Source organism: Dicentrarchus labrax, unplaced genomic scaffold, assembly GCF_905237075.1.
Source record: "Dicentrarchus labrax unplaced genomic scaffold, dlabrax2021, whole genome shotgun sequence".
NCBI classification, from domain to species: domain Eukaryota; kingdom Metazoa; phylum Chordata; class Actinopteri; family Moronidae; genus Dicentrarchus; species Dicentrarchus labrax.
In genome coordinates this window covers 30,039,020-30,062,263 of record NW_026136719.1, presented here as the reverse complement: position 1 = coordinate 30,062,263, position 23,244 = coordinate 30,039,020, and the positions used below count along the sequence as shown (strand labels likewise).

General features: G+C 38.9%; 2 protein-coding genes across 16 annotated transcripts; both read left to right on the top strand.

The window, feature by feature from the left end:
* The first annotated feature begins 618 nt into the window (after positions 1–618).
* Positions 619–8,355, top strand: LOC127352042 (adhesion G protein-coupled receptor G3). 2 transcript variants are annotated; one of them, XM_051380125.1, is made up of 14 exons: positions 619–763; positions 1,458–1,531; positions 1,873–2,082; positions 2,289–2,457; positions 3,058–3,223; positions 3,395–3,514; positions 3,913–4,035; positions 4,560–4,599; positions 4,758–4,864; positions 5,099–5,214; positions 6,001–6,269; positions 6,740–6,845; positions 7,526–7,848; positions 7,980–8,355. In XM_051380125.1, exons 2-14 carry the CDS (start codon positions 1,480–1,482, stop codon positions 8,090–8,092), a joined length of 1,914 nt encoding a protein of 637 aa, XP_051236085.1. In that variant the 5' UTR covers positions 619–763; positions 1,458–1,479; the 3' UTR covers positions 8,093–8,355. The 2 variants fall into 2 exon arrangements, with proteins under 2 accessions (XP_051236085.1, XP_051236086.1); XM_051380126.1 differs by lacking the exon at positions 619–763 and adding an exon at positions 879–1,265.
* A 561-nt stretch (positions 8,356–8,916) lies between these two features.
* LOC127352043 (adhesion G-protein coupled receptor G1) lies at positions 8,917–22,842 on the top strand. Of its 14 annotated transcripts, none has more exons than XM_051380128.1 (13): positions 8,918–9,070; positions 9,152–9,265; positions 9,417–9,471; positions 9,955–10,042; positions 10,665–10,793; positions 11,598–11,756; positions 11,840–11,894; positions 11,986–12,077; positions 12,423–12,541; positions 21,144–21,424; positions 21,691–21,793; positions 21,943–22,268; positions 22,356–22,842. In XM_051380128.1, exons 1-13 carry the CDS (start codon positions 9,013–9,015, stop codon positions 22,472–22,474), a joined length of 1,698 nt encoding a protein of 565 aa, XP_051236088.1. In that variant the 5' UTR covers positions 8,918–9,012; the 3' UTR covers positions 22,475–22,842. The 14 variants fall into 14 exon arrangements, with proteins under 14 accessions (XP_051236100.1, XP_051236088.1, XP_051236093.1 ...); XM_051380133.1 differs by lacking the exon at positions 21,144–21,424 and adding an exon at positions 17,634–17,914; XM_051380138.1 differs by lacking the exons at positions 21,144–21,424; positions 21,691–21,793 and adding exons at positions 17,634–17,914; positions 18,182–18,284.
* Positions 22,843–23,244: the final 402 nt, after the last annotated feature.

The window sequence follows — 23,244 nt, the reverse complement described above, 5'->3', positions numbered from 1 at the left end:
GGGAACCTGAGGCTCCACCTTTTTGTTATTATTTAATATGACTTTCTTATTATTTTATTATTACTATATTATTATTATTATTTCTCTATTATTATTAGGTGACATTTGACCTAGTGACAAGCTGTGTGACTACTGGCAACAATAAAAATGCTAAATGGAAGTACAAAATGGAAAAAATAAATGCATAACATGATTCAGAGGGACTGATAAAATGATATGCCTTACAACTCTGAAAGAAATCTGGGCACAAATGGGTTAAGTGTTGTAATTCTTTTTTTCTAAGTTTGTGGCTTTGTAGTGAAGGGTTCATCTGTCCTCTAGCAATTCTTCTGCTTCACACATTCTGTGCACAACAGCACTAACATGAGAAGAGCATGCAAAGTGAAAGGCAAACATTTGGGAGTAGTGATCCACAGCAGGAAACTTTACAGCATTCAGTGGCTATCCAAACCATGGGGTTATTGTCCACGATATCACATCTGTGTTGACAGACCGGGTTTACTGCAGAAGTGAAATGTAGACTGTGACATCAGTTCTTCGCATATAACCATGAAACTAACACACACTGTCATTTTGTTGTACTGATAAAAAAATTAATATTTGCATAAACCAGATACTTCCAGCAGATCGGACACAAGACCAATTGTATTTTACCTTAAACTCTCAAACATGAGATAATCCAACCAGCACAGCTCACCAGTGCAGTTCATCCTGTTCACTTCAGAGGCAAGAAGAGAAACTACTCTGTTCAGTGAGAATCAATGTAAGTATTATTTTTACTATTTTCCCTTTATTGCGGTATACTAACTTTTAAGAATTTGATCTACCTGAAAAGTTGGTCATTTTAATTAGTTTAAAAAGATTAAATTATAGATTAACAATGATTTGTTGTGGTGGACTTGAGTTCCCCCTTTAGATGGAGCTGTGTAAAAGATTTTTTTCTCTTTGGCCATCAGTATGGTAAAAACTTAAAAAGCCATAGCAAGTATGTCTGATTGTTTCTGTAGTGGATTTACCCCATATTTGTCCTATGTTATTTAGGAGTGGACTGGACCACTGTGTCCATGGAAGGGCAATCAAATAAGAAGAGAGAAAGAAAGACCATACAAGAAAAGCTTAAGTGACTCATTGCTGTACTGAGTTAAAATACATTTTTCTTTAATTTTTCAAAAGACAAGAAAAGAAAATCAAGTGCAATACTTCGAAAAAGGGGTGACCTGCTGCTTGTGCCTGTTTTCCATCATTGCAGACTGAAGTTAATATTTGTCAGTATTTGATTTCTATTACTCACAAAACACTTGGCAATGTTCAGGAGCATAATGAGCATCTCTTTGTCATTATATGGCTTTTGAGTGAATTTCTTTTGGATGTAAATTAACTTACAGTTGAGATACACTGAATGTATCTGCACTAAAATGTAGCTTTATTTATTTTGTATTTTTTATTTATTCTATCAGTCACAAATTCAGAGGAAGTGCAATGGTTCCCTTACTCCTATCACTGCTGCTCCTCGAGTCGCTGGCTGACAAAGGTTTGGATGATTATTTTAGGTTTTCTTCTTCACCAAAGAAAGAGTAATGCATTTTTTTATTTACTTTTTTGCAAGGCATTTTTACTTTAACTTTATTTTAACAGTGTACCTGGAAATGAAATCAAAAGAATTACTCCAATCTAACTGCAAAAAAATAAGCAACTTGTTGCATAATGCAAGTATATTGAATTATAAGAAAACATTCTTGCTAACATCCTTTTTAAATCACCCATCTGTGTTTATATTAATATTGCTGTGACCTTAAGTGTTCTCTCAAAGAATGTTTTACATTTAGATACAGTGAGGTGTATTTGATTCTCGTCTTCTGTTTCTGTGTTCAGTTTGTGTCAGCATTTCAAACAGTGGCATTAACACTACCTTGGATTATGCAAACATCTTTGAGGACCAATATGGTAACTTGAACTGTTCGACGAGTGGTTTACCCTGCATCTTTCAGTGCACGTTCAGCAGTTGGTTCAATGGATCATCATCTTGCTTAGAGATCAATGTGACAAAATTTCCCACTGAGGTTGTGGACATCACAAAACAAAGTGAGTACACTGTCTCTCAAGAAGACTGCCGACTCTATACATACAGGTCTCTAGAACTGAGCACTACAGTCCCCTACAGAGTGAAACACATTATTATCACTGATGATAATAAACTGATTCTTAATCCATCCACAACTGCTCTTGTTTCCAGAAACAGGGTGATTATATGTCTGCATCTTAAATCTAATTCCTCTCTCACCACTCAGATGAAATTTGCATTGTCAACTTATGTGAGGACGAGACCATCTTACCACTGGTTGAGTTACTGTATAATGACACCTCTCATCAGAAGGAAATGATGCAACTCTTCTACATCAGGGATTCATGTGCACAGCTCTTCAGTAGCAGCCACAATGTCACAAGAAGCTTTATAAAGTAAGTGTCTGTTGGCTGTACTACCATTTTTTAGCCATGCAAACGGCATGGTCAGTTGGTCAACCACTTTGGTCCAGACTGTTTGTCCTCTGTATATATCCCCATGATTGTTGTCCCCCTTGAGGTACTCAGTGGATGAAAAAATTATAATGACATATTTAGCAGAGTCAGTAGTGATGTTAGAAGACCACTTTGTCGTTTAGAGTATTTTCTAAACAGTTAGAAAATATGAATACTGGCTGCTAATTGATAATGCCATCATAGCAGTACTATGCTGGTTGCTTTCTATTTGGCTAATGTGGCTCCTCGCCTCCCACTCATGTGTCCCTCTGGTGTCTTAGCTCCCTTAGAGGTAGATACGAGGAGAAGAAGTGATGTCCAAACTTATTTAACTTTTATAAATTGCGACGTCAGGGCAACAAAGAATGTGACTGATAGAAATAACAAAATACTAAAATATGTACTGTAGGTAACATGAGAAGCAATTGAGGGGACAACAATCATAGGGATATATACAGTGGACAAAGATTTAAGTTAATTTTGGTTTATCTGTTTTTTTTATTTAAACCAAATTCATTAATTCCCATTGTCTTTCTTTAGAGTGGAAAAGCAGATAATCCATAACATCATGCGAACAGCCCAACTGGAAACTGGAGACTCCATACAATACTACCTGAAAACCTTGTTTCTGAATGTGGTAAACCTCAGTGATGCTGAACTAAACTCCACAGAAGATGACTCCACCATTCAGATAAAAGCTCCACAGGTAAACAAGCTGTGGTGAAGATGGTGCTGATGAATTTAGAAGGGACAGTGATGATTAAGATAGCATGATGCTGAATATGTTAATGTATTTGTTACGTTAGGCTGACATGACTTTAGGCAGTGCTCAGTCAATTTTCTGCCCTAGTTTGACATCATCTACTTTTATGCCTAGCTGCCTCAGAACAAGTCATTTGTCCCCGACATTTGGCTGCCAGTGTTTGACCTGCGCACCATCCCAAAGGACGGGAGGATTATTGGTCTGGTCACCTACATGTCGGACAGCCAATTCCAAGTATATATTTATCCTATTTACTTTTGCATTGACACCCTCATGTTTCAATCTGTAATTTAAATTTAAAGGTCCAGTGTGTAACGTTTAGGGGGGATCTTTTGGCATAAATAGAATATAATAGTTCTGTTTTCATTAGTGTATAGTGTTTTTGTTACCTTAGAACACCTCCTCCTACACACTTCACGTTGTATTCCCAGGTTGTCAATTACAGATACAAGCTGTGTTTAGTTATTTGCAATCTGCAACTTCACCACTAGATGCCACTAAATCTTACACACTGGTCCATTTAGCCATGGTCATAAATGTTTGCAGATTCTTCGGCCATTACATATATACTGTATATACACTGTGTTATTCCTCTGTTTATCATTTTTGTGCTGAAACTTTCTCCTCATTAGTTTGAACAAGAACATTTCTCATCAATGGTCATCAGGATAGAGCTACTGGGGAAGAAACGGCTTCATAATCTGAAAACGCCCATCACAATGATTTTCCAAACCTTTACAATCGCAGATATGGACGTAAGTCTATTTTCAATCTATTTATCAACTGCAGAGGATAGATAGTGCCTTATGGTATGCTGTAGATTTTTGCAAATTGTGGGCTACATAAATAAGATGGACTTGATTTGACTCTATTTTGGTGATGGCGTATGTATGACACATGGCAGGCATTGTTGAAGTGGCATTTTTGACATTTAGATATTGTTTTCATAGTTGTTGCTTTTGTATTTTAGTACTTAGTTTATTAAACTTGGTTGTACCTCAGTAGTGGTCACTCTACAATTTCTGCTAAGCAGTCCATCAATCTCCCAGAATTAGTATGTGTCAAACCAAATTTATTCAATCAGGATATATTGTGCTTTTTGTGGTGTAATCACACAGAACTATTATAATTAATCACACAATTGTCAAGCTTTAGCTTTAAAAGGGAGTGAAAATAATAGATTTTACTGGATTTGTGCCACCAGGGTTTTTTGTATTTAAATGGGAAGCATGTACCACTGTTAACTTCACTGTAGCTATATATTTTTGTATTTTCACAGAATGACTCATGGTTAGAGTGTCGCTACTTTGATGAACATGGTAGGCATATATCAGTTTTTATATATTTATATGGGTATATCAAATGTATATAATGTCATTTTTTGTATGCCTTTATGGCATGTTGGTCTTGCTATTTAGATGACCAGCTGAATTATGCCTATTTAAGTAAACTAAGTTACAATGTCCACATTCCTCAGATTATGTCTGGAAAACAGATGGATGTGAGACATACAACAGAACCAATAGTAGCCAAACTGACATTATTTGCAACTGTGACCATACAACACCATTTGCTGTCCTAATGGTAAGGTGATACATTGATAAGGAGACAATGACTTGTTCCTGATGATAAATCAACCAGTTAGTCGAGTATTTATTCATTTGGCACCTTTAAAACAAGAAGGAAAAAAAAAAGTACAACAAATGATTATTCAGCACTGGTACAAAACTGGTATAACTCTATATGAGAAATGACTTTTTTTCTAGATGTTGGTAAACATTACCTGCAGATAGATGCATTATTTCATCTTTTCTGCAGATAAGAGAATCAATTTCAGAGGTCCACTGGGAAATACTGTCATACATCAGTTACATAGGCTGTGGCCTGTCAGCCTTCTTCACTGCTTTGTCCCTTGTGATATATGTCTTCAGTCGGTAGGTGTACATGTATTCTATGCATTCTATGAAGCTAGCTCTCAGACAGCTTTTTATCAGCTTGTGTCCAAGAAACATCCAAGAAATGGCACTGACATCAAATACGATAACACAATTATACTGGACTACTACTGCTGATAGTCTCTGTGTTGTCTATACACACAGAGGCAATATTTCACCATGTCGATCAGGTAATAAAACTGGGCTCAGTAGCTTCCCAGTGAACACACCCCGAACACGGCCTTAGAGACCAATGGAGGCCAGATTGATGACCGAGAATACAGTACCAAGGTGATTTACTGCGGCTCCGACACAGGACTCTGACTTCAGGAACAGCAAAGACACAACCGGTTCAGGCGGTGACAGGAGAGACATGAGGCGGGTCAGGAGTGAGAGGGAGGTCGGGCATTACTGAGCACCCACCTCCAGAGACCTGAGGGGTCAACCCTGCCAAACCAGGCAAGAAAATCACCTCGGTACTGTATTACCTGTCATCGGAGGCTTCAGTTCTGGTACAGAATTTGCATAATAAAGCAGAAATGCATAAAGAAATCAAATTAAAAGAATATTAATTTATGTCACAGTTTATAGATTAATTAATGCCTACATTTATATATTTTTTTTTGATGCACTTGACAATGATATATTAATTATTACTAATCAAATCGTTGTGTCATTTATTTATTACTTTATTTATTTTTGATTAATTCAGTTTTGGTCCTCCATAGACTGTACCTGTGTATTTGTTAAATGTCCCTATGTGCTGTTCTTCTTTTCCTTCCTCAGAAACCACAGAATGGATTACTCCATCTCTATCCATGTATCTCTCAGTGTTGCCTTGTTGCTGCTCAATACAACCTTCTTGCTTACCGAGTGGGGGGCCACGGTGAAGTCAGACTGGGTGTGTGTGTTTGTTGCAGCTCTCATGCATTACTCCTTGCTCTGCTGTTTCACCTGGATGGCCATAGAAGCACTTCATCTCTATCTACTGCTGATAAAGGTGTTTAACACCTACTACAAACACTACCTGCTCAAACTGTCTCTTGCAGGATGGGGTGAGTTTTGCAAAACCTACTGTTGGAAACATGCTGATGTGGTGTGTGATGTCTAGCATTTTCCCACATTTGTGGGACTTCCCGTGTTCTAAGTCAAACTGATGTCATAAGTTTTCAGTAAGACTAATAGAGGAAACGATGACTGGGGCACCCTTATTGTGTCTGGATAGCATGTGTATCTCCTGTAGTGCTTTTCTTTATATATAATTAATTGTTGCAGGGTAACAAAAGAAACGCTTTGGTTCTACTGATTGAGACCAAAAGGTGATGACTCACCAGTGTTTCGGATGAATGTTTTCTGTCTTCAAACTCTGTTGTAGCGTCACTAGAAATAACTTAATGTGATGCCAAATTGCGCATGCATGATATATTAATATCTCTTTAATGCATCTTCCAGAATACATTAATTAGATTGATGTTAAACTGTGTGCGTGTGTTTGTGTGTGTGTGTGTTCATGTGTGATCCTCAGGAATCCCTGGTATAATTGTGGCTGTCTCTTTGGGAGTGAAGGACTTTAAACAGTTTTATGGAGTTACACCAATGATCATGGCCGATACTAACCAAACTAGTGTCATGTAAGTAAATAATCCAAAAAATATATAATTTTCAGCCAAAAAGCTTAATAAAATCAAATAAATCACAATATGATCTATCACAATCACAGAGCATGAGAAAATGTGTAATTTACACACTTATATACACTTTGTATATGATCATCATTTCTTTATTTGTCTAAGTGGTTTTGGCATTTTCAAACAGCTTTAGCACAGCATTTTTTTTTTACTTATGTTACAATGTATATACTTACAAGATTATTGTGCATATGACTCATACATACATACATACATACATACATACATACATACATACATACATACATACATATACATGATAAAGACCTTCTGGTTATATACAAAACATATTAATCAGTATAATCTTGTATAAAATGTGTATGAAAAAATTGTGCGGTTTAACCAAAAAAAAGTCACTTGTGTGTGGAGGCAAGTTGAATCTTGCAATGGAATAGCCTACTCTGCCACCAACAATAAAGACTACTATACAGAATGTAAACACATTGAATGGCTAATACTGGCCATAAAATCTTATGGATTGTAACTTTAAACATTTAAGATAGTGTTTCTGTTCTTTACATATACTGTCCTGTATGTAACCTGTAAACCGAGAGATCATGTATTTTCTGCAATGTTGTGTAACTATATTCTGACAGCCTTTGGGTGTCCTGCCTGTCCCACAGCTGCTGGATCACAGATGACTCCTTCTTCTACTCTTTGAACTTGGTGTACTTCACCCTTATATTTATCTTCAACTCTGGCATATTGATGGTGGTGGCCTCTAGCATCTGTAAGATGAAACGAGTGACCAGGAGCAAGCCAACGCTTGGAGATGAGGGAAAGATTTGGAGAGACCCAGAGAGGTTCACTGAGTCCTGCAAGAGTGGCCTCACTGTGTTGGGTCTTACCTGCCTTATGGGGACCACCTGGGGTCTTGCCTTCCTGGGCTCAGGATATGTCAACTACCCTATCCTCTACCTTTTCTGCATCCTGAACTCTACACAAGGTCTGTTGAGTGTTTGTCTCTTCTTAGGTTTTTAACTTGTTTATATAGACATGTTTGTGTTCATCAGCTGAATCCGTTCAGGTTCTCATTTACCAGCTTGTAACTACACTCATGGTGTCTCCCTTTTCAAGGTTTCTTTATCTTCCTTTGGATCTGCCTGTCAACCAAGAAGCAGAGAAAGAAAGACATGGAAGACAGAATGACTTCAACTCCTGTGAAGACTTCAGGTATCAAATCTGATTAGACCCCCTTTCCTGCCATTAGTCCGGATGAGATGATAAAGCCCAGATGTAATCTTTGATAGTAATCCCTCGTTAATGTAACCATAGCAACAGTAACCCCTGAGATGTTATATTCCAAGAACTGTAAACTTTTAATAAATATTGTTGTCAATTCTGTCATTAAAGTAAACTTGTTTCCTTCACTAACCTACTGTAGAATACTGTATATATGCTATTGAATAAAGTCTTAATATATCAGTATAGAACAATGGTCACCTGTTTCTATTTGCAAATGGTTTACCATACTTGTTCTTGAAATCATATGTAAAGCTTTGAATTATTGAAATATGAAGAATTTACAATTAGTCCCAGTGTGAATTGCATTTTCATTTCCCTATGTGTTGTGCCAACATTGGAAACAAAGTTTTGCAGGTCTGAGTTTCGCTTCCAGTTGTGTCAGTTGACTTGCGGACCATTGTGACTTGTTTCTTTTTGCTTGCGTCTATTGAAAAATAGTAACTTCCTGTTTTCTTCTGGCTATTCTGTCTATGTTGAAAATTTAGTAATTTTTTTATGAACAACCAGAGTAACATAGTTAGTGGTGGAGATTTTATCTTCTTTTTTTCAGTGATAACTGTTTAAAATAAACAAATTATACTTATCTACTAATCTATACAACCCCAACAGGAAATCTTACTCTGTAATGAGCAGATAAAGAGAGCTTTTCTGTAATAACCTCAGCAGCTTAGAAGGACAGAAACCTTAAAATACTATTACACATGAATCACTTCCTGTATATGTGAGTTCCCCCCCACACACACACACACACACCACCACCACCCCCATGTAATATATGACGATGTGAAACTCCCTGCATGCCTCATGAAGCAAATCTCTTGCATGGAACTGTAACATCTGTGTGTTTGAAGAACGGTGAGGCACAATGTGGATTACTCTTTTTTTCCTCACACTCGTCTGGTTTGCAGAGACCCAAGCTGGTGGTGAGTTATTCTCATGTGTTTATAGTGTTTATTGTTGTGTGCTTATGAGCTGAATACCTTTTTAACTGGTGATGTATCAAGGTCGTGGATCATCAAACCAAGGGAAAAGTAGAGGCACCGCTGGTCCTCTCCTAACCGTTGTTAGGGACTCTTACCCAACCAGTTCTGCAACACTAAAACCCACAGTTTCCCATAGTAAGTTGTAACAGTTACAACAGATAAGCCTGCTTCTCATGTTTCTCTGGAGTGAGCTGTCAGTTGTATATTCAGCTGTCAGTCTTGTATCCAGAGTGTCCATCTGTACTTTCTTTGACTCTTTTGCTTTCTGTCTTACTTCCTCTGACAGACAACTGTGAATTTGTCCTCGATGAGTGTCTAAAAGGTGATGTCCCATGGACCAGGTAAATCATATTGTGGATACTAAGCTAACGCCTCTTTTTTAAGGCTAATGTATCTTTCCCCTGTTATTAATGAATAAGTGTAGTTGTTCCCCACTGTCTAATGAATAATAGCTTTTACATCATTGTGAGGCCCTGTAATAAAATAAGCAAATCAATCATTTTAATTTTCCGTGTAGTTGGTGGTAGAAATGTTCCAGCATTTATCAGGAAGTAGATGACGCACGTGACTGTGCATCTGTTTATACCACAGTGTGTTGAAATGTCAGTCAAATGGGTGCACAGCTTAGGCAACCTATAGATGACAATCTATATCTCATTAAAATGTCAGAGGTTTTCACACCTTAGTGCTATTCCATAGAACATAAAGACAACTTTTTGTGTTGTTTGTTGACATAAAGACAATGCCTATTAAAGGAGTTTTAATTGTATATTGTATGCTACTTGTTGCAAAAATGCTGAAATATGCTACATTTGTATTGGCAGGTGTTACGAGGACAGAATTGGAAGCTGTGTACAAAAAGGGCGCTTCACTCCAGGCTTCGTCCGTCTGAGAGTGAACTCGTCCCAAGAGGTGAGGCCATATTTTGGGTAACTGACTCCTAGGTCTTGTCTCATCTGAGGCCATATCCATAAAGCTTTCTAGTACAAACAGTTGCTCCTAGTGACTAAAAATTCTATTCAAAGAATTATGAATGAGAGAATTATGAATTAGAATTATGATAAATTTCCCTTTACGGTCAAAACTGCATCCTAATAAAGATACAAGTGATTAAAAGCCCTTAATAGAGCTCCAAAAAACTGCTACATTTTTGATCATGCTGGGGTTTGTGGTCACTCTCACATCTCCCATCCAACAACACAACACACTCAGCAGTGGTGACTTGGGTCTGTCTCAGTTATTTTCCATTCTAAATTAAAATAGGCCATTCTAAAGCTTTCAAGCTTTGTATGAAATACACTGACGAATGAGCAAAACGGGTGAAAACCATCATCTTCATCACATAAATTGGTGTACAGTTGAGTTCTGGGTATTACAACCTTAACTTGGAGCATATAAAATACAGCTACTAAAATCCTCCTCAACAAGTTACATTTTATGTGAATAGTTTTTTAGTTATCATATTAAACATTTTCCTTGGTATAGCCTATGGTCTAACAATACATTTGTTGCATGTATTGTTCCGTTTCTTTAGGCTGAAGCAAGTCCCACTTTTAATCACAGGATTCACATCCCATCCTCAGCTCTCCGAAAAAGCAGAGGAACTGCGTCCAATGAGGAGGTACTGCTGGTGGCCGCTGTGATCAACAGCACTCACTTCAAGGTCAGTAGCTCCTAAGGTACAAAGTTTGAGACCTTAGTTAATCCCTGCTTGATTGAGTGGTCGAAAGACTAGAAGGGCGCTATATAAACACAGTCCATTTACCATTTAAGGTAGCACTTTACTCTGAATGCTGATTCCATGAACTCTGTATGCTCACAGTCAGCTGTTGTGTTCTTTGAAAATCAGCTAGCTAATGTTGCAATTATTCTACACTGTGAAACCCAATGAGTAAATTCAACTTAAACTGTTTGAGGAAACCGGTTGCCTTAAACCATTTATCAACTCAAACGTTTAAGCTTGAAATGTATTTGATTTGAGTACAAGAAGGTAACTTGGGTAAAATAAGTTAATTATCAATTCCATTCAGTGAATTGAACTTGACTGAATATATAACAGTCATGGATGCATTTCTCCAAACTTATTTAACTTATTTAAATTGATCTGAATAAAGTTTAAAGTTAAATTAAATTAAATGCATATTTTTTATACAAATGTTACCACTTGGTAGCCAGTTAATTTTCTGTCAATCATCTAATCTAATCTAACCTTAAAGTGTGTGATGCTTACATTTTTGTTATGATATAAAGTCAAATTAATAAAATAAGTCAATGGAACAAACTGGAATTATACTGTACTATCATTGTATCTAGATTCAGATGCGACTCCACATTTCTTGGAGGATTAACTTGACTTCCTTCATTTATTAAGATATGCACACATTTTGGAAGTTGATTTACCTCTCATTAACCTCACCCCAGCATTCATGTAATGCGTCCCCTCTGACACCTCTGTGTATCTTTGCAGCTGAGTCCCCCTCGGAAAAGGAGAATGTTCATACCCGCCCAGCCTATCCACATGCAAGGCACTGTTATGGGAGATTTAGTCCTGGCAGTGAGGGCAGGGAACTATGCTGTCAGAAACCTCTCACAACCCATCAAATTAACCTTCACACACAATAAACAGGTAATGACAAACTCAGCTGTGCTCACGTTACACTTGGAAAATCTACTTTCTTCTCATTTTTAATACGCTTTTGACTGTTGCAGGCGGTTGTTGGGACTTGTGTGTTTTGGCAGGAGTCAGAGCAAGAGGATGGAACAGGTAGGCTTCATACACTGAACCAGCCTACAGTATTTCTGCCCTTAAATCAAAAGATAAACTCACATTTATCCGTTATTATGTGTGTCTGAAGGTCACTGGAGCACAGAAGGCTGTGATACCAATGACAATGGAATGGAATTTGTTTGCAGCTGTAACCACATGAGTTTCTTTGCTGTTCTCGTGGTAAAATTATCTTTCTACAGAACATTTACCTCTCAGTACCAGCCTCCCCTAAACTGCAATTGTCTAATTATAGCGTGGGTTTGTGCTAAAACATTTAGAACATTTCACCCAAACTGTGTGGTATCCACCCTGTGTGGAGCCTTGTTAGCCCAGTTATCTAGCTACAGCCAATAAAAGATACAGTTTTGTCACTTGGGGTACATCATTGGGTTATAAAAACGTCAGTCAGGTTTCTATCTAAATTTCCAAAGGACTTAAGTCAAATCAAAAGCAACTAACAGAGTCTACCGAAAAGGCTTTCAACAGAGATTTGAACTTAAAATATATTTTATATATCTTTTCCAGAACCCTGTATTAACAGTGGATGAAACTAATGCTGTGACCCTAAGCTACATCACCTACATTGGGTCTGCTCTCTCCGTCATCTTCACAGTCATCAGCTTGATCATCTATATATGCCTACAGTGAGTTTTCTGTTTGACTTACAATATATATTATTTCCACTAATTTAGGTTGAACTATATTGAAATATCATAAAATATCTGTACTGTTATGTGTAATAGAGATAATAGTCAATTTAAGAGTCAAGAGACTGAAGCAAAATGAAGATGTTGCGTGTGTGTTAGGGTACTATTAAATTAGTGTCACAGAACATAGCATGTGACATTGTGGCATCTAGTTTTAATATGAGACACGTTGGTGCAGATGGTTGCTATGTATTTCTCTGAGGCTGTAATTACACCTGTGACACACTTCTCTCTGCAAAGAGCTGTTTAGGGTCCCAAAGTCCTGAGATATTGCAAGTCAAACAAGCTCTCTCCATGATTGAGCTAACTTTCTATCAAGTTTCTATCAACAGGACAGATCTTCGTTACACAGTGCTGCTCCATCTTCCATGCCAAATCTGATACGAGGCAATCTGCTCAGCCAGTGTGAAGTGTTTCTTGTGAGAGTTTTGACACATTGGTTTCTGAGGCAGCGGTGGATACAGCGTTTTGCTACCGATCAAAACACTAGACCACATTAGATTTTGAGATAATGTCTTGATTCATTGTATTACAGTTGCAAGTTAGCCTGCACATAGTGAACAAGAAAGTGTTTATCAGTTGCTAGGTTAACATCAAAACTGTTTGGGTGAAACACAATGTGACAACCAGGACTGCATCACAAGTATACACCCCCCAGAACCACCCACTCATTGACTGATTCGGTCCCAGTTTGTGCTGCAGTTATCCAATTCACTGACGTTTTTCATTCACTTTTTGAGGAGAGCAGGAGAGAGGAGTGCAGGAGAGTTTCCCGACTGGAGCAATACGCTAAAATTGTCATGTGGATAAAAACAAAGTAAAGCTATTTTAAAATCTAATTCCCTTAGTTTAGATTTCTTTCAACCGCCACAATCATCTCTATTATATCCGACTATTAAAATCCACACTCTGGAAACATGAAGCTAGAAATGTACACCAACGTTTTATGTTAGAAATCTAAAGTATGGGTCCCCAGCATATAGAAACTACTGGATGCTAACTTGCATATGTTGGGAAATTAGCAAAATTGCCTATATAGACAGTATTTCAGCAACTGCTTGGCAAATTTAGACAATATAGGAGTGGTTTAGGGGGTAATTGAGGATGCTGAATCCATTTCTGACATTTTTAAAATACAAAATGGCCGTTTAAACTGGAAGAGGTCATATTTTACCTCCCAGTGGGCCAATTCTACTTTGTACAGCCATTTTGAAAATGTCAGAAATGGATTCAGCATCCTCAGTAACGCGCTAAACAACTCCTATATTGTCCAAATTGGTCAAGCAGTTGTGAAGTCTTGTCCATCTAGGCGATTATGAAAGGGAAGTAGACTTTCAGGTGGTAATGAAGAGTTAACAGTAGTGGTTGCCCCAGCATAATTGGAGTGAGTAAGGGAACCAAGGGTAGCACGACCTTCTTGGATGTTTTGACAGATGGCTGATGTGGGGGTTTAGGAGAATAAACCTAAGAGCCATGTCCAAAAAGAAGCGCCAGTATCCATTCTTGAGGGAATCAATCAATGTTAGCTGTATCTGCTAAATAGACAATACAAAACTGATCATGACATGCTGAATACTGTTTCTCTTTCAGACGGCGGCGTCCAGAAAAGGCCATCGGTGTGCATATGCACCTAACAGGGGCGCTGCTCTGCCTCCACCTCAGCTTCCTGCTGAGCTGCTTCTGGGTGCGTCTGGTGAATGAGACTGAGGAGGGCTGGGTTTGCCGGGGTCTGGGTCTCTTTTTACACTGGTCCATGCTGGCCACCTTCAGCTGGATGGCTCTGGAAGGATTCCACCTCTACCTTCTCCTAGTCAGAGTCTTCAACATCTACGTCAGGAGATACCTGCTCAAACTCAGCTTGGTGGGATGGGGTGAGACAGTGATTCTGTTAAATGTTAAAGTTTTAGGAATTTGATTTCTTCTAGTATACTGGTGATAAGTCTGAAAAATCATTAAAATGTTCAGTTCAAATGGAGTTTGGCTATTATATGATTATGAAATAGCCTTCAATTATTTTTCCAATAAAATAATAATAGCCATGTAAATGCTTAAACTAAAAGAGCGAGTCAGCAGGCACCAACAGGCGATTTATGACGGTAGTGTTGAAGTAAATTCTGTATCTTTTTTGTCTTTTGCAGGTTTTCCTACACTGACTGTGCTGGTTTGTGGGATTGTGAGTGTTTATGGCAAATACAGTCTGGAAGTGAGCGACAACAACAACCAGAATTCAACAGCGCAGATGTAAGAAACCAAGATTCATTGTTTGCATACACAGAAAGTCTGACTCCTTAGCAAACACATACTGTGCTTCTAACGGTGCTCTGCTTTGTGCAATTCAAAGTTAACTTTATTTAAATCAAATTGGACTTTGTTTTGTTAATAACCTGCAGATGCTGGATGAGCAGCCAGTTCCCACAGAGGCTTTTAGTCAGCTACATCACTACTGTGGCCCTCCCGTGCCTGGTGATACTGTATAATTCCTGCATGCTGGGGCTGGTGGTGTTTAAGCTCTGGGAGCTAAGGAGAGACCGTGGAGGCACTGAGAGCAGCAGTGGCTGGAAGAAGGTGAACAAGGAGAAAAGGAGCAGGCTGTGGAAGGACTGTGCCACAGTGCTGGGCCTCAGCTGTGTGCTGGGCTTACCTTGGGGGTTAGCCAGCACCACCTACATTTCCCTCCCTGGGATCTATGCGTTCACTATAATAAACTCCCTGCAGGGTCAGTATGTGCACCATCCACATATCATACACACTGTGCTCTTATGATTTGCTGGGAGAGTTCACAACCTTTCTCTTGTCTTCTCAGGTGTGTTCTTGTTCCTGTGGTCCTTGGCTTTGACCTGCAAGTCTCGACCTGACAGTAACTCCTCAGTCAGAGACACTTCTTCCACTCAGAAAATGATGACTACCAGTTTCAATAACTGATATTCACAGCTAAAACAGACATATAATCTATTGCCTATATTAGGTGTTTACTGGACTCTGGTCATATGCAGTTAAATAATAATTAACAATAACTTAATTAGCCGATGTCTTGCAATCTTAATTAAAAAATGCAATGAAAATCATGCATCATGAACAGTAACCCCTTTTAATTATTTATTGTTACTACAATTATGTATATAATTATCAAATATATAGACAAGCAAAGCTTATCAACAATTTGCTGGTGAATCACTGAATAGAAAATTCCCTGATTGTCTTTTCTGCAATAGTGAGCACTATAATACACATCATGATCAGAAAGACAACTTTGTTAAAGCAGCAACTATTAAAGACATGTGTTTTCTGGGGATATTGGTCTCTCTGAATTTGCATTAACACATCTGATACATTTTAGAAAACATCCTTACAGAAACTGTGCTGTGGCCAAAAACATTCCACAGAACAATCTAACAAAATGTACACAGTATGACAGTGTGTGCTGTCTAAATTCTGTATAACACGTTCTGTAAGGGGTATGGCAGTGTTATTATGGAAATGTATCCATCCTACACACTGCAATTACAAGCATTTAATATTCATTACATACAATACTTTGAACACTAGAATTTAATATAATATCAGGGCAGTCGTAGACTGAAGCAAAATGAAGATGTTGCGTGTGTGTTAGGGTACTATTAAATTAGTGTCACAGAACATAGCATGTGACATTGTGGCATCTAGTTTTAATATGAGACACGTTGGTGCAGATGGTTGCTATGTATTTCTCTGAGGCTGTAATTACACCTGTGACACACTTCTCTCTGCAAAGAGCTGTTTAGGGTCCCAAAGTCCTGAGATATTGCAAGTCAAACAAGCTCTCTCCATGATTGAGCTAACTTTCTATCAAGTTTCTATCAACAGGACAGATCTTCGTTACACAGTGCTGCTCCATCTTCCATGCCAAATCTGATACGAGGCAATCTGCTCAGCCAGTGTGAAGGGTTTCTTGTGAGAGTTTTGACACATTGGTTTCTGAGGCAGCGGTGGATACAGCGTTTTGCTACCGATCAAAACACTAGACCACATTAGATTTTGAGATAATGTCTTGATTCATTGCATTACAGTTGCAAGTTAGCCTGCACATAGTGAACAAGAAAGTGTTTATCAGTTGCTAGGTTAACATCAAAACTGTTTGGGTGAAACACAATGTGACAACCAGGACTGCATCACAAGTATACACCCCCCCAGAACCACCCACTCATTGACTGATTCGGTCCCAGTTTGTGCTGCAGTTATCCAATTCACTGACGTTTTTCATTCACTTTTTGAGGAGAGCAGGAGAGAGGAGTGCAGGAGAGTTTCCCTACTGGAGCAATACGCTAAAATTGTCATGTGGATAAAAACAAAGTAAAGCTATTTTAAAATCTAAATCCCTTAGTTTAGATTTCTTTCAACCGCCACAATCATCTCTATTATATCCGACTATTAAAATCCACACTCTGGAAACATGAAGCTAGAAATGTACACCAACGTTTTATGTTAGAAATCTAAAGTATGGGTCCCCAGCATATAGAAACTACTGGATGCTAACTTGCATATGTTGGGAAATTAGCATAATTGCCTATATAGACAGTATTTCAGCAACTGCTTGGCAAATTTAGACAATATAGGAGTGGTTTAGGGGGTAATTGAGGATGCTGAATCCATTTCTGACATTTTTAAAATACAAAATGGCCGTTTAAACTGGAAGAGGTCATATTTTACCTCCCAGTGGGCCAATTCTACTTTGTACAGCCATTTTGAAAATGTCAGAAATGGATTCAGCATCCTCAGTAACGCGCTAAACAACTCCTATATTGTCCAAATTGGTCAAGCAGTTGTGAAATCTTGTCCATCTAGGCGATTATGAAAGGGAAGTAGACTTTCAGGTGGTAATGAAGAGTTAACAGTAGTGGTTGCCCCAGCATAATTGGAGTGAGTAAGGGAACCAAGGGTAGCACGACCTTCTTGGATGTTTTGACAGATGGCTGATGTGGGGGTTTAGGAGAATAAACCTAAGAGCATGACAAAACTGATCATGACATGCTGAATACTGTTTCTCTTTCAGACGGCGGCGTCCAGAAAAGGCCATCGGTGTGCATATGCACCTAACAGGGGCGCTGCTCTGCCTCCACCTCAGCTTCCTGCTGAGCTGCTTCTGGGTGCGTCTGGTGAATGAGACTGAGGAGGGCTGGGTTTGCCGGGGTCTGGGTCTCTTTTTACACTGGTCCATGCTGGCCACCTTCAGCTGGATGGCTCTGGAAGGATTCCACCTCTACCTTCTCCTAGTCAGAGTCTTCAACATCTACGTCAGGAGATACCTGCTCAAACTCAGCTTGGTGGGATGGGGTGAGACAGTGATTCTGTTAAATGTTAAAGTTTTAGGAATTTGATTTCTTCTAGTATACTGGTGATAAGTCTGAAAAATCATTAAAATGTTCAGTTCAAACGGAGTTTGGCTATTATATGATTATGAAATAGCCTTCAATTATTTTTCCAATAAAATAATAATAGCCATGTAAATGCTTAAACTAAAAGAGCGAGTCAGCAGGCACCAACAGGCGATTTATGACGGTAGTGTTGAAGTAAATTCTGTATCTTTTTTGTCTTTTGCAGGTTTTCCTACACTGACTGTGCTGGTTTGTGGGATTGTGAGTGTTTATGGCAAATACAGTCTGGAAGTGAGCAACAACAACAACCAGAATTCAACAGCGCAGATGTAAGAAACCAAGATTCATTGTTTGCATACACAGAAAGTCTGACTCCTTAGCAAACACATACTGTGCTTCTAACGGTGCTCTGCTTTGTGCAATTCAAAGTTAACTTTATTTAAATCAAATTGGACTTTGTTTTGTTAATAACCTGCAGATGCTGGATGAGCAGCCAGTTCCCACAGAGGCTTTTAGTCAGCTACATCACTACTGTGGCCCTCCCGTGCCTGGTGATACTGTATAATTCCTGCATGCTGGGGCTGGTGGTGTTTAAGCTCTGGGAGCTAAGGAGAGACCGTGGAGGCACTGAGAGCAGCAGTGGCTGGAAGAAGGTGAACAAGGAGAAAAGGAGCAGGCTGTGGAAGGACTGTGCCACAGTGCTGGGCCTCAGCTGTGTGCTGGGCTTACCTTGGGGGTTAGCCAGCACCACCTACATTTCCCTCCCTGGGATCTATGCGTTCACTATAATAAACTCCCTGCAGGGTCAGTATGTGCACCATCCACATATCATACACACTGTGCTCTTATGATTTGCTGGGAGAGTTCACAACCTTTCTCTTGTCTTCTCAGGTGTGTTCTTGTTCCTGTGGTCCTTGGCTTTGACCTGCAAGTCTCGACCTGACAGTAACTCCTCAGTCAGAGACACTTCTTCCACTCAGAAAATGATGACTACCAGTTTCAATAACTGATATTCACAGCTAAAACAGACATATAATATATTGCCTATATTAGGTGTTTACTGGACTCTGGTCATATGCAGTTAAATAATAATTAACAATAACTTAATTAGCCGATGTCTTGCAATCTTAATTAAAAAATGCAATGAAAATCATGCATCATGAACAGTAACCCCTTTTAATTATTTATTGTTACTACAATTATGTATATAATTATCAAATATATAGACAAGCAAAGCTTATCAACAATTTGCTGGTGAATCACTGAATAGAAAATTCCCTGATTGTCTTTTCTGCAATAGTGAGCACTATAATACACATCATGATCAGAAAGACAACTTTGTTAAAGCAGCAACTATTAAAGACATGTGTTTTCTGGGGATATTGGTCTCTCTGAATTTGCATTAACACATCTGATACATTTTAGAAAACATCCTTACAGAAACTGTGCTGTGGCCAAAAACATTCCACAGAACAATCTAACAAAATGTATACAGTATGACAGTGTGTGCTGTCTAAATTCTGTATAACACGTTCTGTAAGGGGTATGGCAGTGTTATTATGGAAATGTATCCATCCTACACACTGCAATTACAAGCATTTAATATTCATTACATACAATACTTTGAACACTAGAATTTAATATAATATCAGGGCAGTCTAGACTGAAGCAAAATGAAGATGTTGCGTGTGTGTTAGGGTACTATTAAATTAGTGTCACAGAACATAGCATGTGACATTGTGGCATCTAGTTTTAATATGAGACACGTTGGTGCAGATGGTTGCTATGTATTTCTCTGAGGCTGTAATTACACCTGTGACACACTTCTCTCTGCAAAGAGCTGTTTAGGGTCCCAAAGTCCTGAGATATTGCAAGTCAAACAAGCTCTCTCCATGATTGAGCTAACTTTCTATCAAGTTTCTATCAACAGGACAGATCTTCGTTACACAGTGCTGCTCCATCTTCCATGCCAAATCTGATACGAGGCAATCTGCTCAGCCAGTGTGAAGTGTTTCTTGTGAGAGTTTTGACACATTGGTTTCTGAGGCAGCGGTGGATACAGCGTTTTGCTACCGATCAAAACACTAGACCACATTAGATTTTGAGATAATGTCTTGATTCATTGCATTACAGTTGCAAGTTAGCCTGCACATAGTGAACAAGAAAGTGTTTATCAGTTGCTAGGTTAACATCAAAACTGTTTGGGTGAAACACAATGTGACAACCAGGACTGCATCACAAGTATACACCCCCCAGAACCACCCACTCATTGACTGATTCGGTCCCAGTTTGTGCTGCAGTTATCCAATTCACTGACGTTTTTCATTCACTTTTTGAGGAGAGCAGGAGAGAGGGGTGCAGGAGAGTTTCCCGACTGGAGCAATACGCTAAAATTGTCATGTGGATAAAAACAAAGTAAAGCTATTTTAAAATCTAAATCCCTTAGTTTAGATTTCTTTCAACCGCCACAATCATCTCTATTATATCCGACTATTAAAATCCACACTCTGGAAACATGAAGCTAGAAATGTACACCAACGTTTTATGTTAGAAATCTAAAGTATGGGTCCCCAGCATATAGAAACTACTGGATGCTAACTTGCATATGTTGGGAAATTAGCAAAATTGCCTATATAGACAGTATTTCAGCAACTGCTTGGCAAATTTAGACAATATAGGAGTGGTTTAGGGGGTAATTGAGGATGCTGAATCCATTTCTGACATTTTTAAAATACAAAATGGCCGTTTAAACTGGAAGAGGTCATATTTTACCTCCCAGTGGGCCAATTCTACTTTGTACAGCCATTTTGAAAATGTCAGAAATGGATTCAGCATCCTCAGTAACGCGCTAAACAACTCCTATATTGTCCAAATTGGTCAAGCAGTTGTGAAATCTTGTCCATCTAGGCGATTATGAAAGGGAAGTAGACTTTCAGGTGGTAATGAAGAGTTAACAGTAGTGGTTGCCCCAGCATAATTGGAGTGAGTAAGGGAACCAAGGGTAGCACGACCTTCTTGGATGTTTTGACAGATGGCTGATGTGGGGGTTTAGGAGAATAAACCTAAGAGCCATGTCCAAAAAGAAGCGCCAGTATCCATTCTTGAGGGAATCAATCAATGTTAGCTGTATCTGCTAAATAGACAATACAAAACTGATCATGACATGCTGAATACTGTTTCTCTTTCAGACGGCGGCGTCCAGAAAAGGCCATCGGTGTGCATATGCACCTAACAGGGGCTCTGCTCTGCCTCCACCTCAGCTTCCTGCTGAGCTGCTTCTGGGTGCGTCTGGTGAATGAGACTGAGGAGGGCTGGGTTTGCCGGGGTCTGGGTCTCTTTTTACACTGGTCCATGCTGGCCACCTTCAGCTGGATGGCTCTGGAAGGATTCCACCTCTACCTTCTCCTAGTCAGAGTCTTCAACATCTACGTCAGGAGATACCTGCTCAAACTCAGCTTGGTGGGATGGGGTGAGACAGTGATTCTGTTAAATGTTAAAGTTTTAGGAATTTGATTTCTTCTAGTATACTGGTGATAAGTCTGAAAAATCATTAAAATGTTCAGTTCAAATGGAGTTTGGCTATTATATGATTATGAAATAGCCTTCAATTATTTTTCCAATAAAATAATAATAGCCATGTAAATGCTTAAACTAAAAGAGCGAGTCAGCAGGCACCAACAGGCGATTTATGACGGTAGTGTTGAAGTAAATTCTGTATCTTTTTGTCTTTTGCAGGTTTTCCTACACTGACTGTGCTGGTTTGTGGGATTGTGAGTGTTTATGGCAAATACAGTCTGGAAGTGAGCGACAACAACAACCAGAATTCAACAGCGCAGATGTAAGAAACCAAGATTCATTGTTTGCATACACAGAAAGTCTGACTCCTTAGCAAACACATACTGTGCTTCTAACGGTGCTCTGCTTTGTGCAATTCAAAGTTAACTTTATTTAAATCAAATTGGACTTTGTTTTGTTAATAACCTGCAGATGCTGGATGAGCAGCCAGTTCCCACAGAGGCTTTTAGTCAGCTACATCACTACTGTGGCCCTCCCGTGCCTGGTGATACTGTATAATTCCTGCATGCTGGGGCTGGTGGTGTTTAAGCTCTGGGAGCTAAGGAGAGACCGTGGAGGCACTGAGAGCAGCAGTGGCTGGAAGAAGGTGAACAAGGAGAAAAGGAGCAGGCTGTGGAAGGACTGTGCCACAGTGCTGGGCCTCAGCTGTGTGCTGGGCTTACCTTGGGGGTTAGCCAGCACCACCTACATTTCCCTCCCTGGGATCTATGCGTTCACTATAATAAACTCCCTGCAGGGTCAGTATGTGCACCATCCACATATCATACACACTGTGCTCTTATGATTTGCTGGGAGAGTTCACAACCTTTCTCTTGTCTTCTCAGGTGTGTTCTTGTTCCTGTGGTCCTTGGCTTTGACCTGCAAGTCTCGACCTGACAGTAACTCCTCAGTCAGAGACACTTCTTCCACTCAGAAAATGATGACTACCAGTTTCAATAACTGATATTCACAGCTAAAACAGACATATAATCTATTGCCTATATTAGGTGTTTACTGGACTCTGGTCATATGCAGTTAAATAATAATTAACAATAACTTAATTAGCCGATGTCTTGCAATCTTAATTAAAAAATGCAATGAAAATCATGCATCATGAACAGTAACCCCTTTTAATTATTTATTGTTACTACAATTATGTATATAATTATCAAATATATAGACAAGCAAAGCTTATCAACAATTTGCTGGTGAATCACTGAATAGAAAATTCCCTGATTGTCTTTTCTGCAATAGTGAGCACTATAATACACATCATGATCAGAAAGACAACTTTGTTAAAGCAGCAACTATTAAAGACATGTGTTTTCTGGGGATATTGGTCTCTCTGAATTTGCATTAACACATCTGATACATTTTAGAAAACATCCTTACAGAAACTGTGCTGTGGCCAAAAACATTCCACAGAACAATCTAACAAAATGTACACAGTATGACAGTGTGTGCTGTCTAAATTCTGTATAACACGTTCTGTAAGGGGTATGGCAGTGTTATTATGGAAATGTATCCATCCTACACACTGCAATTACAAGCATTTAATATTCATTACATACAATACTTTGAACACTAGAATTTAATATAATATCAGGGCAGTCGTATTTCTATTGTCTTCATATAATATTTGGTTCCACTAACACCTTAGCCAGCCAGCACATAATAATATTAGCTCTCCAAGCTGTTTTCTCTCTAATGCGCTGTGTAGTCCCCTGGCATTTT

What these genes read in the sequence shown, in the direction of transcription:
- LOC127352042 (XM_051380125.1), top strand. Translation starts at nt 1,480, where the DNA reads ATGGTTCCCTTACTCCTATCACTGCTGCTCCTCGAGTCGCTGGCTGAC. An exon ending in GTCACAAGAAGCTTTATAAA is followed by an intron (nt 2,458 to 3,057) that starts GTAAGTGTCTGT and finishes GTCTTTCTTTAG; the next exon opens with AGTGGAAAAGCAGATAATCC. An exon ending in TTCAGATAAAAGCTCCACAG is followed by an intron (nt 3,224 to 3,394) that starts GTAAACAAGCTG and finishes TTTTATGCCTAG; the next exon opens with CTGCCTCAGAACAAGTCATT.
- LOC127352043 (XM_051380128.1), top strand. Translation starts at nt 9,013, where the DNA reads ATGTGGATTACTCTTTTTTTCCTCACACTCGTCTGGTTTGCAGAGACC. An exon ending in TCAACAGCACTCACTTCAAG is followed by an intron (nt 10,794 to 11,597) that starts GTCAGTAGCTCC and finishes GTATCTTTGCAG; the next exon opens with CTGAGTCCCCCTCGGAAAAG. An exon ending in CAGAATTCAACAGCGCAGAT is followed by an intron (nt 21,794 to 21,942) that starts GTAAGAAACCAA and finishes AATAACCTGCAG; the next exon opens with ATGCTGGATGAGCAGCCAGT.